We start from the raw sequence: 14,428 nt of genomic DNA, 5'->3' as shown, positions 1-14,428 counted from the left end.
AATTCACTGCGATAAGCATTTGTTTGCTACCATAAATAAACAATTATACACCTGCTAATAGGTATATTTAGTAATAATTCCGAATTTTTCTACTTTCCGAATCTTTCCTCTCCGTATATTTACATATTCCTAATTTTACACCCTCCTAATTTTAACGCTTCTGAATTTTCACCCATTCCGCTTCTTTGGTTTCCGAAGAAATACCTTTCAGAGTTTTGGATTTCCTACTAATTGCTCTTTCCTACTTTTTGCTATTCCTAAGTTTCACCATTATGTATTATAACCCATTCTGAAATTTTACCTTTCTTAATTTTTACCGTTCCGAAAAATGAACGGCCCCCATTTTACATTGGATTGTTTTCCTATTTAAATATCCTAAATTTTATTTTCGCTGACTTGGATTTATTGGATAATGGTGGGAATAAAGAGGACGAAAGAAATAAAAAAGAGAAGAAAAGGGATTTGGTTGGTTGCCTTCTCATTTTTCTTTCCTCCTTTTTATTTTCGTCCAAAGTAAAGATAAATAATTTTCTTTTCTTCTTTATTTCTTTTTTAGGGGGAAAGGAGAGGGAGAGGTGTTTCCTTTTTTTCAGATTCCAATAAAAACATATTGTGGTGGTTGTCGGTCGTTAAATTTTTGATTTTATTTTCAGGAATTCTTTTCATTAATTTGATTACTGGACGTTAAAAAGGGATTTTACATTGGATCGTTTTCCTATTTAAATATCCTAAATTTTAATTTCGCTGACTTGGATTTAGTGGATAATGGTGGGAATAAAGAGGACGAAAGAAATAAAAAAGAGAAGAAAAGGGATTTGGTTGGTTTCCTTCTCATTTTTCTTTCCTCCTTTTTATTTTCGTCCAAAGTAAAGATAAATAATTTTCTTTTCTTCTTTTTTTCTTTTTTAGGGGGAAAGGAGAGGGAGAGGTGTTTCCTTTTTTTCAGATTCCAATAAGAACATATCGTGGTGGTTGTTGGTCGTTAGATTTTTGATTTTATTTTCATGAGTTCTTTTCATCAACTCTATCTGTTTCTCTCGACAAAATGTCACCAGAGGCAAATTGAAATATGAAGAGTGGCTATCCATATAAACAATAACAGGGAATTCAGTGTTTTCTTTAACAAGCCATGGGCAGAAAACGTTTGTGATATATTCATAGAATGTCTCTGTTGTCATCCAACCACTATCTGGTACTCCAATGCCCCAGCCTGCAGGAGTATTATCAATATTTTTCTTCGGTATACTTTTTTTATATGAATACATGAGCATTAGAGGAGCACGAGTACCATCAGCTCGATACATAAGCTGTACTGTTAAAAGCCTTTTTGCCACCATCAACTATTTTGTACATTGCTCGAGTTCCTTTGGCAGATAAAACATTTTCAACATCAGGTTTTTATCGCAATTGAAGATCCTGCATGGAGGAATATTTAATAATTTTTTTTCTTCTAAATATTTACCGGAGTTTTCAAACCAATCTTGCAGATCTTCTCAAATAACTGCTGCTCTGCTCAAACTTAAATGCTGGGGTTTTCTAATTGACAGATCAAGATAACGTTTTCGGAATCCTTCGTACCAATGACGACTTGGACGCTCATCTGTAAATAGAGTCTTTTTTCTGTAGCTTGAACATATTTTTGAACACAATCTAATAATTCAGTTTTTGTAACCGGTGCTCCCAATTTTTCTCAATCTAATACCCACTTAAAAATATTATTCTCTTCTTCCATTGATAAAACTGGTTCTGGACCTGTTTTACTTTTAATCTTCTCGGGATTAATTTTTTTTATGCCTAGTGTGGCTACTGGTATGCCATAAGCAGCTGCAGCTTTTTGCAGAGAAAGTCCAGTATCATTCACAGCTTTTAAAGCTTTTTCAATATTTTCGGGATTATAATTAATCCTTTTAATTTTCGTTTAATAAAGTTATTATTACTTTTATTAGAGGAAAACACGTTTTTCTTGCTCGACTTTAGTTGCTTCCTTGTTCCCATTCGTGTCCGTTTTTAAAAACATTTTTACCGTTTTAAAATAAAATTATTGTATGATTAATCGTTGGCAAATATTCTGAAACATATTACAAGTGAATATATAAAGAAATGTTAAAAATTTTACTTTAAATAGTTACATAAAACAAGTAAAAAAATGCCTTGTAAGATCAGCGTTCAATGTCATAATTTTGGGTTAGCTTTAAAACCAGAAGGAAGGGGATTTGGTTGGTAGCCTTCTCATTTTTCTTCCCTCTTTTTTATTTTTGTTCACAGAGGAAAATTATTTTCTTTTCTTTTTTAGAAAAAAAAAATTTTATCTTTTTTCAAATTTCAATATGAGCATCTTATGGCGGTTGTCCAAATTTGGTCTTTGAATTCTTGGTTTTATTTTCAGGAATTCTACACATTATTTTTATATTTAAAATGTAAAGTTTTTCAATTTCGAAGAGTGAAAAGAGTGAAATACCTGTAATTTGGAAAATACAGAATTGCGCATTATTCATGTTATAATTTCATATTTTAACTGTATTTAATGTTTTCATTTTCAATCGTCAGGCTCCTAGTAAACGCGTAACTTATTTTGACAGGATAATTGTGTTTTACATTTCCGACAATGATACATTTGGCAGATATTCACATTTAAAGGTTCACTTAATTGTATCATCTGGAATGTTTGAGTATTCAACTCTTAAAAATTATTCTTTTTTTTAAACAGGTTTATCATGTAATTTCAAATTATTTTACACTGCAATTTTTAAGATTAGAAATTAACTTATTTAATCTATTCAATTTTACAGATGTCATAACGAACTTTCTAAATTTCGTTGATTTTGAAGATCAAAATTAAAATTTTTAATTTTTAATGTTCCAAATTGAAGAATCTGTAATTAAAAATTAGTAAAAACGTATATAACTTTTTATTGTGAAAGTTTTAACTTGTATAATTTATAATTGTAAAAGTTACAACTTACCTCATTTTTAATTGTGAAATTTAAAAATTGCATCGTTTTTAAATATAAATGTTTAAAATTGAAAGCACTTTGATTTTAATTATCTTTAAATAAACATTCCTCAATTTGTAGGATTTTATAACTCAAGTCAAATTTTTAATCGTAAATCTTCCAAATTAAAAATTGTAAATATAAACAATAAAAATTTTAAAAATTGTCATTGTTTTACTTAAATATCACACGACTTTTAATTTCAAATGGTCAAAATGTAAAAATCTGCAATTTAAAATAATTAACATTTAAATGTTCAGAATTTCAAATACGTACAATTGAGAGCGACTTAAATTTAAGGGCATGAGATACAAATGATTAAATTTTGATCAGTTTGAAGAATAACTGAATATGTTAATTGTTCAGAATTTAAAAAATTGAAAATTCGAATCATTAAACTAAAAAATTTTCCATTTTTTTACTTAAAGCTTGCGTAATTTTCCAGTTTTTTCCTAAAGCTTGCATAATTTTTAATATCAAACTTTAAAACTTCAAACAGTTTTTATTTTAAAAATTCGTAATTGAAGATTGTGCAATTTCAAAGAGTTAGAATTTAAGGTTTTTAAAATTAGAAAATATAGAACTGCACTAGGGTGGTCCAAAAATGCACTGCAAATTTCTTTTTACTGTAGAGAAAAAATTTAACAAAATTTTCCATTTCCGGAGAAAGAAAATCCGTAATTTTTCTTTTTTCGAAATTAAAATATCTAAACGTGCCACACGTGTTCAAGCAAATTTATATTATTTAAACAATTTTTGATTAAAATAATAACGATTTCATATGTAAATCAATAAAATTACAGACTTTTTCATTTGTAAACATCGAAACTGATATAATTTTTCCTTTTAAAATCTTGAAAATCTTCAGTTTAGAAGATTGACATTGAAAGGTCGGCAATTTTGAAGAGTTACAATTGAGAATTCGAAAATTTTTAAACAAAAGAATTGCTCATAAAACAATTTTTTAAATTTATATTTTCACACTTTCAATTTTTTAAATTCATAAGTAAAAATTGTTAAATTTTGATGAATTTAAAAATAAAAAAGGTGTAAAATTTTTGATTTTACAAATTGAAAGAAATCCGAATTTAAATCTTTAAAATTTTATAATTTTAAATTCAAAAAAGTAAAAATTTCATAATTTCCAAAAGAAAAACAACAATAAAAAGATATCAGCCATAAACATTTTTTAATTTTGATTATTTTGTTTCTTAAATCTGCTAATTAGAAAGATTTCTATTACTTTAGAACACTTAAAAAAAATTTTTAAACTTTAATTTCAAAGATTTAATATTGTGCACGGCTAAAAATTTAAAATTAAAAACTATTCAATTTAAAAGTAAGCAGAAAAGAATTAATCGATTTATCCTAATGATTTTTAAAACCTATAGTTCGGCAATGTTGAAAAGTAACAATTCAAAGTTCTTGGAATTCGAAAATACACAACTGCACATCATTTAAAGTTTTGATTTTATAATTTGAAAGAATGTAATTTACAAATCAAAAGCGCTTCAATTATAAAGGCATGAGATTGAAATTTCAACAATTTAAAATAAATATTTATTATTAAAAGTCTTCAATTACGAGTACTTGCAAAGACAAAATTTTGATCTTTGATCACTGAAAAATAAAAGACAAGTTTTCAGTCCTAAATTTTCAGAATTTCTAAATTTTTAAATTGGAAAAATCTACCATTGTAATCAATTAAAAATAAAATTGTTTAAATTCCGATGATGTGGAGATCAAAAGTCAAAATAAAATTTCTTATTCGTTAAACCATCATTTTTTGACCAACAGTTCTGATTTAAACCACAACTAAAAATAAAAAATAAATTATTTCTCGGTCGGACAATGTTCGATGATAAAAAAATGAATATAAGAAAATTGTTTATTCAAAAAAGTAACTAATATAATATGAAAAGTTTTAATATAGTAAGATTTCTAAATTACTTTTATTTTTTAATATTTAATTACTAATGTACATTTTTCCCTACCTTTTAAGGTTTTTTTTTAAATTTAAGAATAAACTTTATTTCTAGCATTAGGCTCCCAATAAACGCTTGACTAAATATCCAGGAAAGGCGTAAATGGCACAAGCTACAAGAAGTATCAGAAGTAGGAAACCAAAACAGCAAAGTATCCTCCACTTGTAATAGCGGCAAACCACGAAACAGCAAGCTTTCCACGGATTTCGAAACCAGGAAAAGGACGTGTCAGGTCGACTAAAATAAAACGAAAATCATAAATTTATTAGAGTTAATCATCAATTTGATTAAAATCAATAAATTTGTTAAACTACTTTGAAAACAAGCGCGATACGCGCGCTTATTACATACTACTTATTTTCATCGCCTAATTATGGCTTCCATTTTCGATAGTGATCCACTTTGTAGATATTTATCATTTAAAATTTGCCAACTTGTTTAAGTTTTAATTTGAATGATTTCAACGTAAAAAATTTTTAACAAATTTTTTAATAGATCTAAATAGTATATTTTTAATTGAAAATTTGTTAACGTTACAGAATTTGTTATTGTAAAACTTAAAAATTGTGTAATTTTACATTTTTATTTTCAATATTAAGAATACTTTAATTTTGAACATTTACTACTTCAAATTTATTTATTTTTCACTTTGAGATTAATTTATTCACTGAATATATATTTTATTTAAATTTCTACCATTATTATTAATTAGAATCAATAACCAATCTTAAAGTTTGAAACTTAAAGGTTGAGTTTTCAATTCTAAATCTTTTAAACTGACGAAATTAACCAAATAAATCATTGCAATTGCAATATTTTGAATTGCAAAATGTCAAAATTAAAAGGCTTCAATTTTTAGGATTTAAAATTTAACGTTCTACAATTTTCAAGATTTTAATTAATAGCTCTTCAATTTTGAAAATGTATGAATTAAAATTCTTAAATTTTTATGATCTTGAAACTCAAAAGTCAAGTTTCCACTTCGAATTCCTTGGAGTTGGAACATTATTTTTAATGGTAAATTGTTCAAATAAAAAATGCTTCAATTTGAAATCTATAAAATTCAAAGTTCTCACATTTTGAATTTCTGCATCTTCAATGTTAAAAATGTATGGATAAAACTTTTAAAATTTTCATAATACTGAAACTCAAAGGCCAAGTTTTCAATTATGAATTTTTTTCAGTAAAAAAATTGAAAATTTAAAGCATCAAAATTACAGAATTATGTAAACCTAAAAGGTATTGCATAGTTTCAAATTATAAATTCTCAAAAATAAAAATGTTCCAATTTTAAATATTCAAAATTATGTAATAAAATTCTGATACTGTAGATCTGTAATTTTTAGGATTTACTATGGATAGTTATTCAATTTTGTAAATGAGTCAATAAAATTTTTAAAATTTTGATAATTGCGAATGTGAGAATTCACGCTTTTAGTTCTAAATTGTTCAAATTCAAAAAATGTTGAATTTGAGTGCGCAAACCCGCAGATCTTTTAATTTCAAAGTGTAAAACTTGCATAATGTTTAATTTTTAATTTTTCAAAATATTTAATTTTTAAGATTTCACATTGTATATTTTGTAATTTTATAGAGTATCAATTAAAAATTATTTTACTTTGCATAACTATGATTGAAAATTATTTGATTTTTAATATGTACTTTTTAAATGAATGTAATTTTAGAGTTGTTTTAGAATGGTTCAATGCTGAAGATTTATAATATACAATTTTTCCAATCTTTCTTCAATCTTCAATTTCGACCATTTTTTCTGACATTTTTGTCTTTTAAGTATTTGCAATTAAATAGATTTCAGTCAAAGTATTTAATTATTTATATTAATAAATAATATTTAATAACAAACGGTTTCTAATAGTAATCATTTGGGAATATTTCAGTAACGAATATTTTATAATTTAGAAATTTTCTGTCCGGAATTTTATTACTTAGGAATTTTTTAAGTTGGCAATATTATGAACGGTTTGGAAATTCATTATTCCGGAATTTTGAAATTCATTAGTATTATAAACTATTTCGGAGTTTTCCAATTTAGAATTTCTATATTTCGGCAATGTTATAATTTCGGGAATTTTCTATTTCAAATATTTTACAACTTCAGAAATTTTCATAACATTCAAATTCAAACTAAAGAATTTAAATTAAATTAAAAATAATTTTAATGGAAACGGAAAATTAAAAAATTTCAAACTGACGTATACTAAGAAACTATCAAATTCGGTAATGAAAAAAAAACCCAAGAGACAAAATCTTAGTTTTATCAGTAGTATTAATTATTCATGTGAATAGAACTTTTTAATCAAATTATGCAAAATATCATTTGAAACGTCTGTCAATTTGTCAATTAAATAATCTCACATAAAAGAGCGAATTGCAATAAATACCCGAACGAAAAGCTATTATTATCAATATTATTAAGAAAAATACGAAAAGCAGAGGTAATGAAGAAAAATTCAAGCTTTACGTCAATCATGATCAGTTCTTCTGTTCCCGCTTAGTTTTTTCAATGAGTGCCATCTATTCAGGTCATGAAGTCGGGTTTTCAATCATTCGATTATAATATTATTCTCCGACACAATTTTTAGGAAATTCATTATTTAATCATTTAAATCGATCAGAGACTTTACCCAGAAATTTTAAACTTGGTCGAAAATTTCACAAGACTTGCAAATTTCTAAATCAAGCTTAGAAACTTGGTCTCTTGAGAATTACAACTTGCAGTTCACCGAAGACGATTGATTGAAAGATAACGGCAGGGATAGAAGTAGGATGTCTACAAATTCAGTTTCGTACTTTCACCCTAATTGCAGACTGACATTTAAACAGAGATAAAATTCCTATGAGCTTGAAACCCTATTTTTGGAATTATTTACAAACTTCTTTCAGAGGGGAGTGAAAACCAATTTTATTCTTTGTTTGCTATTGAATTATGATAAATTTCGTGTCAGTTAAATCATATTTTGATGGAAATATTAAATATTTAAAAGAAGGATCTTTTCTTAATTGAATAAAACATTCAAGCTTCAGGATTAGGGTGGGACGGAGAAACTTAAAATAATTAAATTCATTGGTCATAGCACTGGAACGTTTCTTTGTAGCATGGCGAACAAATTTAAAAACCAAATTTGCGAAAATGTTTAATTATTGTGGAAGTCGATTACATATTTTAAAATCTGCAATTTTTTCCATTTTTTAAACATAAAATTAGTAGAGAAAATAAATAATCTTTCAGATATGACTGCAGAAAACTAAAAAAATCTTTCTGATCACCTCTCCATAGTTCCAGAAATCAACCAAAAAAGTAAAATTCTCTTGTCAAGCTCTCTAAACTTCAAAAATCACCCCTAAATTAAAAATATTCCGTTCCAGCTTTCCCCAATCTCAGAAAATAACTGCTATGTATCAAATCCATCTGCACAGTTCTCCCCAGCCAAAAAATCATTCTTACGTGTAAAATTTCCTTATCCAGCTCTCTCTCTCTCTCTCTCTCTCTGACCCCAGAAATAACCCCATAGTGTTGAATTCTCTCTTTGTGCTTCCCTCACCAATTAAAAATCACCCGTAAGTCTTAAATTTCCCTACGCAGCTCTCCCCAAATCATCCCATTCAGCTCTTCCCAGCCCAAAAATTCATTACTAAAATTTAAATCTCTCTGACTAGATATTTTCAGCACTAAAATTCACCCATAAGTGTAAACTTTTCTTGTCAAGCATTTTCCAGTCCCATAAATTACCTCTAAGTGTAAAATTCTAGTCGAAATTGCTATTGGGATTTAAAAGGGCTCTGGTTAGTATTTCCTATTTCTTATCAGGCGCTGATCAGTAAAAATAGGGAGGGCCATGCCAGTTCTGTAACGCTATTTTAGCTGGGCTCTATCTAGAAATTATAATAAGGTCTTAACAAGAATACCCTTTAACTGCCCGTTTAGAAATCTAGACCCTCTCCGTTTTTTTTCACCTTGATTATACAGCTGTGATATAAATATATGTGACAAACGAATTGTGAACGAACAAGTACCATGACAAATGATTGTTTTTATTATTTTTCACAGGCTCTCACATACACAATGCAAACGTAACTATTTTTTTTATAATTCAAATATTAAAAACAATTCTAACATAATTTTAAACAGAATAAATATTGTGAGAGGTGAAAAAATGTATAACTTAAACATTTTATTGTTATATTTACACACCACATTCAGTATGTATGATAAATAGAATTTAAAATAACTACTTCAGTACAAAAAAACTTCTAAAGATAACACTAAATCATATATACTGCAGCGCCATCTTCAGAAAGTACATCTAGGGTATGCTGGCTAGCTAGGATATGCTCACTGGCCCGGCCAGTGCTTAACTAGAATTTTTTTGGGTCTTTCATCCTAATCAGTAACTAACTAAAGCCTGGCTCAAATACACGATTAGGGCCTAACTAGACGCACATCGTTTTAATTGTCATAAGGAATAAAAAGCCTAAAAAGCGCCTTAAAGAATCCTGATTCAAAAATACTAGTCCAGTTGTTCAAGTGAGATTATGACTACTACCGTAATTTAAATGGGGACAAATGGGAAAAACTTCGACATAGGGCTCTTGTTGAGTTCTCTCCACCCCTAACAATCAATAAATCAATAAATAAAATGGAAAAATTAACTTTTGAAGTATACCGGTTTTTGAAAAATGCTTTAAATCAATAAAAAATACCTTGCAGACTGAAAAAATCTATCGAAAGAAGGTTTCTTATAGCAATGCGAATGCTAAGTAATTTACTAAATCTGTTATAAAAATATAAGTAAATGAAAATGGTTTCTTGGGTATTGGCTGTGATTTTAAAAGCAATTTTTATGAACAAATATCTATATCAGTTATTTTTAATGAAATAAATCAAAGTTTTTTCAGTAAAATCGATCACTTCTTACTGGAAAATAAAACTTAGTATAATATTTGGCCAACAAATAAAAATTAATAATTATTTGGCTACTTCTGGAGTTACACACTTGATTTTTTCTAAGCAGTTAACTGTAAGTAACTAAATTCTTAATTTTTAAGAACATTTTGAGGGCAGTAAAAATTTATTATTGTAAACAATTGTTTAAACAAATTTTCATCATTTGATGTATTTATAAACAAAATACCGATTTTTACCGAAATTAACAACTAATTATTTTGAAATGATTTTTGTCTATGAATCAATAACATTTGTTAATTGTTTAACGAAACCTAATTAGCAAACACATTAATTGACTATTTATCAGCATGTGAACTTTTTTGTGTAACCAACTGTTAATAACATATTTTTTAACTGTTATTAATAGTTAGATAACGACCCAATATTTTTATTTTTATTAACAATAAAACTTAAGGTAAGCCGACTATTACTGGGAAAAAGTGAAAAGTATGTCTTTTATTCCAACATAAATTATAAAAGTGATAATTTTCTATTATTTAACTTTCTTTTGTTTTCCATGAAAAACACATGTTTTTTTTTTAAAGAAGTGACGTTGGCGAAACAAAACTTTATCGCTCTAAAAAATTTCCAGCAACAAATGTTATTCTTAGTTTTCTCTGTGTACTTTTAAAATTGTCACTATTATTTACGGTAATTTTCGCCCTATTTTTTATTACATGTCGCAGTATTGTGTTAGTTACATATTAAAAATATTGTTTATGAGACAAACCATTGCCGTTAGATTGGTTTTTCATACAAAAAAGTTGTTCAAAGTAGTTTATTGAATCCTCCAGTTCTAACCTCAAAGTTTTCCAACTGCTTAGGTAAGTAATGTAATGTTAACTCAAAAATTCAATTTGTTAAAAAAAATTGAGCAAGTCTACATTAAAATTCAATATTATAGATTTATATGAAATATTAGAGGCTTATTTTTATCGATTTAATTTTTAAGATAAATAAGGTGAATTAAGTTTTCTGTTGAAACTCATCTTTCTAAATTGCAAACTTAACTATTACGTTAAAAAAAATTTTATTTCTTAACTGAGTTTGATAAGAAATTCGTCTTTTTGTTCAAAAATTAATTGGACTTCTTTCAACATGTTATTAAATTTTTTTGATTGCAATATCAACTATTATATTTTTTGATCAGAATTGAACTTTTTGGGTTACCCTAATACTTCAATTTTCTAACAAATTCTTCAATTTTCAAAATGAAAAAGACTAATTTTCAACCATAAAAGATTAATTCTTATCAAAAAATATAATAGTTGATATTTCAAACAAAAAATGTTTTAATTTTTATGTTAAATATATTGTAAGCTACGCCTCCCTCTATTTTGTGTCATGTATGCGCATGATGAGTAGCCACTGGCCGCACTGGGGCCTTTTGGTGCAGTGATTCTATTTATATATCTATCTGCTAACAGCTAACTGCTTTGAAATAAATTCAGGAGATTGGAATTTTAATATTTCCAGATTTCGATGCTCACAATTCTCATGATTTGAATAGATCGCGCGCCTCTTGATATGCGTATATTTTGAGGTTATGTTATTTCATGTATAAAGTATAAATTATATAAATATTAATACTATTATATATTTATAAATATATACGTATATTAATAATGATAATATTATAAGTATGTTACATTATAATACTCTATTTTTTTTTTTTGAAGGTTCATCTCTTTCGTTGAAAATACATTTTTGAAACTGACAAATCATGAGAATCGTGAGCATCGAAATCTGGAAATATTAAAATCCCAATCTCCTGAATTTATTTCAAAGCAGTTAGCTGTTAGCAGATAGATATATAAATAGAATCGACGAAGTGCTCCGACCGGCAATTATGCATCTTCGAGTTTTCAAATTCAGAAGAGGAGAAATGGGTTGCGCGCGCAACTCAGCCATTTACAGCGTTTCCTACTATATTCACACGGACATAGCCCTGTCATAGTATTGGACCGCATCTCGTTTCAGATCTGGGATCACTGTTTGGTGTCCAGTCTACGATGTGCCCACTCTCATAGAAAAGTGGTGAACGGATTATAGTAATTGCTACGTCCCCTAGGTGGCGCTAGGTTGAATTCAGAATTTGAAATGAACTTGAGCAGACGATAAACGTTCTATCGTCTGCTCACGTCTGCTCAAGTTCACTGTAGCTGCAAGAATTATATTTTTTTGCGTGATGAACTTGGATTCACAATTGATTTTTACCGATAAAACAAACTACAAATGGAACCGAATAAAATCGATCATCGATCAAATGCAATAAAGTGTTAAAGTCTGTTGGAATCGTTCTGATAGAACGAACAATCAGATGTTAAAGTCTGTTGGAATCTTTCTATGATAGATCGATTGCAACAGACTTAAACATTTGATTGCATTTAATCGATGATCGATTTTATTTTGTTCAATTTTTGGTTTGTTTTATTCGTTATTATTATTCATGTATTTATTTCCGAAGGCGAAGTCAACATAACCTCAAAATTAAGGTGAGAAGGGAAGGAGGGGGGTCGTTGCTGTAGACAATAGTTCTTGCTACGCCCCCTAGGTGGCGCGGATCTCATATTTTGCCACAATCTATAAGTACCCCCCCCCCCAATACATTTGAGTGGGCACACCGTGGTCCAGTCTCTCAAGAAGCACCAAGCCGTGTACATCTCTGAATAATAAATATCGTTAATAGCAACCAGAATACATTTCTTACAACGTCCACAGTCTCTGCAGATCCTACAGGTTATGGGCTCAGAAGGTCGCGTTTTATGTTTGTAGTAAAATAACTGGTGAAAATCGTGTTGGAAGTGAGTTTAGTTCGAGGAGAAGCGTGATCTAGAAATTTTACGAAATGAGCACGCACTTGGCTCGTATCGAGGCTTTAGGAAAAGATAACTTTGATACGTGGGAACTCCCAGTATGGGCACTGCTTGTGTAAAACGACGCATGGGAGTATGTGAGCGGGCAGAATGTGAAACCTGAGATAGCAGTCGGAGATGCGACTAGGATGGCAGCGGACCAGGCATGGGAAATAGAAAGACATGAAAGCACATTCAGATTTAGTTTTAGCAATCAATCCCTCTGAACATAAACAAATTAAAGGATGTGAGACTGCGCATGCCGTGTGGCAGAAGCTACACACAATTTATCAGTCTACAGGTCCAGCTCGAAAAGCTACCCTTTTGAAACAGCTGATTCTGCACAAAATGGCCGAACAAGGGGATGTCCGGGAGCACATTGGAAAGTTCTTCGATGCCATAGATAAACTTCAAAAGATGTAAGTGAACATCAACGAGGATTTATTAGCAATAATGTTGTTATATAGTCTTCCTCCAAGCTTTGAGTACTTTCGATATGCAATTGAGGCACGCGATGATCTACCGAAACCGGAATCCCTGAAAAGCAGGCAGGAAAGCCTTTTAAGTTTAAGTGTCATAACTGTAAAGAGATAGGACACAAGGCTGTCGATTGTGAAGCAAAAATTGAAAAGTCATCAGAAAAGGCAAACAAAGTAGAAGAAATGGGTTTTCTCATAACTACAACTTCAGAATTAGCGCTGAAAACGGAAGCAGCCCAACCCGGAATTAAATGGTGCCTTGATAGTGGCTGCACTTCGCATATGTGTCACGATAAAGAAAAGTTCGTTTACAGTGAAAAGTGCGGGAATGGCAAGTTGAACTTGGCCAGTAGTGCAAATACTACGGTGGAAGGTAAAGGATCCGTGAAAATTTTTGTTACCGACTGTAATGAAACGAAATCGCTGAACTTAGAGAACACTCTCTACGTCCCTGATTTAACAACCCATTTGATCTCTGTAGGAAAAATCACCGACAACAGTTATGAAGTGACTTGATAAAAAAATTCAGCCGTCATTCGTGACCAAAACGGGTCGGAAAAGCTGTTCGCGAATAGAATCGACGGGTTATTTATTTACACGAAACGTCAGAATTTGCGAGTGAGCTACCAAGCAATGGTAGAAAATCAGACCGAAAGAAAAATAAAATTCCTACAGTCCGATAACGGCAAGGAGTATCGAAACCAGAAATTCGATTAATATCTTGAAAAATGTGAAATTACAAGAAGATTTAAGGTTCCACATACTCCGCAACAGAATGGTGTGGCTGAACGGAAGAACCGTATATTAATAGAGATGGCGAGATGTCTACTAATTGATTCAAACTTGTCACCATCATTCTGGGCAGAAGCCGTATTAATAGCGAACCACGTAAGAAACAGATGTCCCTCTAGAAGTCTGTACGGAAGGACACCCTTTGAGAAATGAAGTAGAGTACATCCCAATCTGTCTAATTAAAGAAATTTCGGGTGAAAAGAATTTGCCTTAGATAAATCACCTAGAAAAGGAAAACTACAAGTACTAGGCAGTTTGATAAGTACCTGAAAATTCTAAGAGATGGCATTAGTATTCACTAATGTGAACCATTTTCGTCGAGCTTGATCATTCAAATGACGCCTGTCAAAACTTCAGC

General features: G+C 29.4%; 1 protein-coding gene across 1 annotated transcript in view; it reads right to left on the bottom strand.

Moving 5' to 3' along the window:
* Nucleotides 1-5,034: 5,034 nt before the first annotated feature.
* LOC117167661 (otoferlin-like) overlaps nt 5,035-14,428 on the bottom strand; it is a 193,299-nt gene continuing 183,905 nt past the window's right edge. The window contains exon 28 of the mRNA XM_033352752.1: nt 5,035-5,215. Coding sequence (XP_033208643.1) covers nt 5,035-5,215 — 181 coding nt within the window. The remainder of the gene's footprint in view (nt 5,216-14,428) is intronic.

Source organism: Belonocnema kinseyi, chromosome 2 (genome assembly GCF_010883055.1).
Source record: "Belonocnema kinseyi isolate 2016_QV_RU_SX_M_011 chromosome 2, B_treatae_v1, whole genome shotgun sequence".
In the NCBI taxonomy this organism is placed as follows: domain Eukaryota; kingdom Metazoa; phylum Arthropoda; class Insecta; order Hymenoptera; family Cynipidae; genus Belonocnema; species Belonocnema kinseyi.
The sequence above is the reverse complement of the archived record's forward strand: the minus strand, read 5'-3'. Positions and strand labels throughout refer to the sequence as shown.